This window comes from Cariama cristata, unplaced genomic scaffold (assembly GCF_000690535.1).
Source record: "Cariama cristata isolate BGI_N322 unplaced genomic scaffold, ASM69053v1 scaffold31318, whole genome shotgun sequence".
Taxonomy (NCBI): Eukaryota; Metazoa; Chordata; class Aves; order Cariamiformes; family Cariamidae; genus Cariama; species Cariama cristata.
In genome coordinates this window covers 470-4,927 of record NW_009629990.1, presented here as the reverse complement: position 1 = coordinate 4,927, position 4,458 = coordinate 470, and the positions used below count along the sequence as shown (strand labels likewise).

General features: G+C 35.6%; 1 protein-coding gene across 1 annotated transcript in view; it reads right to left on the bottom strand.

Moving 5' to 3' along the window:
- RAD50 (RAD50 homolog (S. cerevisiae)) overlaps positions 1-4,231 on the bottom strand; it is a 22,139-nt gene extending 17,908 nt beyond the window's left edge. Inside the window, exons 1-7 of the mRNA XM_009705376.1 lie at positions 4,029-4,231; positions 3,538-3,621; positions 3,143-3,294; positions 2,329-2,514; positions 1,975-2,179; positions 1,384-1,512; positions 489-654 (exon numbers count right to left, since the gene is read on the bottom strand). Coding sequence (XP_009703678.1) covers positions 489-654; positions 1,384-1,512; positions 1,975-2,179; positions 2,329-2,514; positions 3,143-3,294; positions 3,538-3,621; positions 4,029-4,157 — 1,051 coding nt within the window. The 5' untranslated portion in view covers positions 4,158-4,231. The remainder of the gene's footprint in view (positions 1-488; positions 655-1,383; positions 1,513-1,974; positions 2,180-2,328; positions 2,515-3,142; positions 3,295-3,537; positions 3,622-4,028) is intronic.
- Between the last annotated feature and the right edge of the window lie 227 nt (positions 4,232-4,458).

The window sequence follows — 4,458 nt, the reverse complement described above, 5'->3', positions numbered from 1 at the left end:
CGAGCACTCAGCTTTCATGGTTTCCTTGGTTAAAACACACTCACATAACCACATCTGGTTAGCAGACATTTTCATCACCTAACGAAGTACAAGCTCAGTCAGTGAAAACAACTGTGTTGTAAATTGCTAGGCTGACATTGTTCTCTGCCACCATAAGTTATCTATTTGGAATATTTTCATAAAGAATGGTCCATTTAAGAACAAATGTACTACATGTTGTCATTATAGCTCAGAACAACAAGCGTACGTCAGAAACTCACATCAGAAACTCCAGGATAAAACCGCTACAATCTGTCCACCTGTGAGATTCTCATATCATACTGTGCAGCCGACCCCAAACTAATACACATTTTATCAGTTTTGTCCAGTCCAATTATTCAGTAGTACCATTATTATTATAATTAACTTCAATGACTATCAGTAGTTCCATTTCAGATCTTACTTACATTAAAAAATAAATACAAGGTTATAGATGAAGTCTAAAGTACCTCGTTCAATAAGTAGTTCGGATTTCTCACTGTTAAATCTCTGGCATTCTCTAGTGGCTCTATCTAATTCACGCTTACAGTCTGATAATCTCTTCTCCTTCTCCTTCACTGTTCTCTGGTGGTTCTGGTATCCATCCCTCAGTTGTTCATCTGTTCCTTGAAAAACCTGTACACCAAATACAAAAAGCTAACTTCATTCTGTATTAACTAAATGTATAACCCAATTATTGATGTTTTAAAAAAGTATAGTTTTTACCATAACAGAACTCAAGAAATAAGAGACAAACACCTCCTATACAGAATTTCTATACTAAGACATATACTGAGAAAAAATGAATATGCTACAAGCAAATCTGGAAAAATAAAATCTATTTTTCTTAGGCTGATAAAACAAATGAATCTAAATTTTTACCACTGAAGAATTTATTTCCATTTGTCAAAATATTTTTAAATGCCTTGGCACAACCACAACTGAAGACTGACAATTATTTCTTATTTTAAGAGAAAGAAATAAAAAATCTCCAGGGTTAACATCAGGAGACATCCCACACTGGTCAAAACAACTGCTGACTGTCATGAAAATACTGAGAGAGGTAGCAGGGCGTTGTCACCAGTAATTACCACTTTTATGAAAACTTATGTCAGTATTTGCCTTCCTGACAAGCTAGTCTATAGTGGAGGGAAAACTTACAAAAAGCCATTTAACCCAAATTACACAGAAACGACTTTATTGAGCCATATTTGCAGTATCTGATAATATCAAGTGAGCTATGTGGGCTATGAAAATGTTCTTCACCAACATCTGATAATAGAATAAATACTTAGTTGACTGGCTAGCAAAAGACAGACTGATTATTCAGCAGAAAGGACAGCAGCAAGGAATTTAAAAGGTGACCTTTTCCATCTTCTGTTGCAAATCTTGATTATCTTTCTCCATCTGCCGCCTCCTGCTCTCCAGGGCCTTTACGTCGTTGTCTAACCTCATCACTTTTATGAGATTCTGTTCAACTGCTGCCAGAGAACTCTGCAAAGGAAGGAATGCTGGAAGTTAAATAACTCACCAGCTTGTGAATCCTACAATCAATTGTTCTATACAATATGGTAGTCTAAGTGTAAAACCTTCAGCTTTATAGAGTATTTTTAAAAAATAGGGGGGTTTAAGTTTTAGTTAAGCTACAGTTTATAATAGTTTTAGTAACCCGCTAAATTTGAGAGACTTTAAATTAAGCTACAAAAACCAATGCTGCTACGAGAATTTCACAAACCATGTTCTTAAACCTCCAGTGACTGTTTACAGATCAGACCAGCATCTGCCAGGTTTGTTGCAGTATGCTTGATTCTGCTTCAGAGCAAAGGATTAGATAACACAACTTAAAAGGGTAAGATTTTAATAAAGAAATTCATCCAGCTTTCACATTTTTCTGTGTTATGTAGTACTCATGTATTGTTTTGTATTAAAGCCTTAACGTAATGTCACGCAAATTACCTTTAGAGGATCAAGTTGACTCTCAATTGATTTTACATTCTCCTTAGAAGCAGCCAGCTGAGCCTCTCTATTGCTAAGATGATCCTGGATTTCCTGTGCTTTTTCTTTATTCTGTTTTAGATATTTCAGTTCTGTCTGACACTCTTTTACTTTCAAGCTTTGTTTCAGTCGTACCTGACGGAGAGTTTCGAGTGCTTTAATATACCTTTAAAAAAGACAAATTTTCAGATCCTGTTGGCAATATAGCAATACTGATGCATGAAACAATGCCTTAGACATTTTCATTAACACCTACATTATCAGACAAGACATTTTCTCACTTAGTTTGTATTTAATCACAGTAAAGAGAAAAACCTTGTTGCTGAAAAGATCTCATCAAATTTTTGTTTCAGGGCCTTCCCTTCACTTAACGGCCAGTTGGATTCTTCTTGGTGGCAGAAAATGACATTGTTAATCACCGATTTGGAAACACCAAGGGCACTGATCATCTCTCGATCAATTTCTGCACACTTGGAACTCAGACTGACCTTCTCGCCATGCCTGTGTAGCACAGAAAGAAAATCCCCAAACACTTTACTAGCAAATTCTTTTAAAAGTAAACTGCATTTTTAACAGTATAATCTCATTGTAACATCCCGATTCAAAAACGTAACAAGTAACAATTTTTAAGCCTATAATTACTATTTTCAACACATGCATTTAACACTGTCAATATCCGTAGTCAAGACGGTAACACATTTTAAACCGATGCAGAACCACCAGAGGGAGCAAAAACGAGCTTGAATGAAGTGAAGGGAATACACTTCTTAAATAGTAGAGATCGGAGTTAAACACGGGCCAACCATGGTCTGAAACTGAAAATGGTGCTAAAGGAAGTAAAGCCTACGTACTCCACACAATGCTACTTTCAAACTGTATCATTATTAATACAATTTTCAAATAAATGCAAGTTAAAAGATACAGTAGTTCTTAAAGCAATGGCTATCAAATCTAGGATTTTTGAATCAACTAGTAGATAACGTGATGAAACTACATAGCTTTAATCCAAGAGCACCAGTAGCTACTTGAAGAAATATATTATGAAGTTTTCCCTTGTCTTATACATAACAATATACAAAACCCAAACTGACCTTTATGCCAAAGTAAGAAAGAAAACTTGACAACTTACTTTGTTCTCGTAATGACAGCTTCAAGTGTTTTAAATTCTGTTTTCTTGCCTTTCTGGGTACAGACCATGGATCGCTGGACAGCTACGAGCTCTCCGTTTACATCTCGAAACTGTAATCGAATCTGAGCTCTAACATCTGTTTCATTGGCAACCTTCAGTAAAAACAAAAAAAACCCGAATAAGTGAAATTCTTCTCAACATGCAAATGAATATATGCCTTCCCAGCTGTGGGTAATGTTCTAATCTCCCCCAGCTCTCTGGTCCTCCTGAAGAAATACAGTCGGCTCATGTCTGCCTAGAGCCTGAGCATCCCTGTTTCCATCAAAACCCTGAGTGCAGTTAAGTATTTTACTTAGCAGTAAACACACATTAAATTTAGTTACTATGACTTTTACCTTTGGATCGTGAACAAATGAGTTTCCTTTGGTGCCAGGAGGAAAATCTCCAGTGGATATATATTTAAGACATTCAATAATAGTCTAAGAAAACAGAAATAAATATATAGTTATAATGGTGATTTAGAGTAAACAAGATGGACCATAGGCAAAAACATAGCAGCAGCCCAAATATTTACAAATGAGTTAAATATGTGAGGAGAGAGGAATAAGAAATAACATTTTGTTTTTGAGTATAATGAAAATACGGTACTTTGCAAAATCGGTTTTAATCAGGATCTGGATCAATTTCCTAGGAAAAATATCAATCAGTGCTCTGCAAAATCCAGGTGTGAAAGCAGATCTCTAATAATGCTAAACAGCACGATATTTACAGTGAACAGCAAGATTTTTGCAATATTATTAATACCTTTCTGTAGAGATCATTATTGATGTTTTGAGGTCTTTCAGACCTATTTACAGTTCAAAACCAAATGTATAGTAAGCCTTACCGTTTTTCCTGCACCATTTGGTCCCACCAAAATAGTTAACGGAGTAAAGAAAGTGATAATTTGTTTGTCTTTATCCTCTACCCCAAAACTCCTCACTCCGAGGATACTCATTTTCTCAATCTTCGACATTTCTGCAGAACTTCTTCTCTACTGAAGTCAGAAGTGTAAACTTTATAAATCCTGTAAAATAAAGCTTTGTGAAAAATCTGGAAGGCAAATATCACAGCATATCACTGAAAGCCGACAACACATCTATACAAGCACAAAATATTATGAGCATCTTTAAAAACACAGCCAAGGCTCTTTAGTTATGGCTCAAGATACAGAACATATGAAGGCAAAACTCTCATTTGTTTTAAACGGAGAAGCTAATCAACTCCCAAGTTAAGAGAAGCACCTACTATTTATCACTAAATCATAAACAACTGCC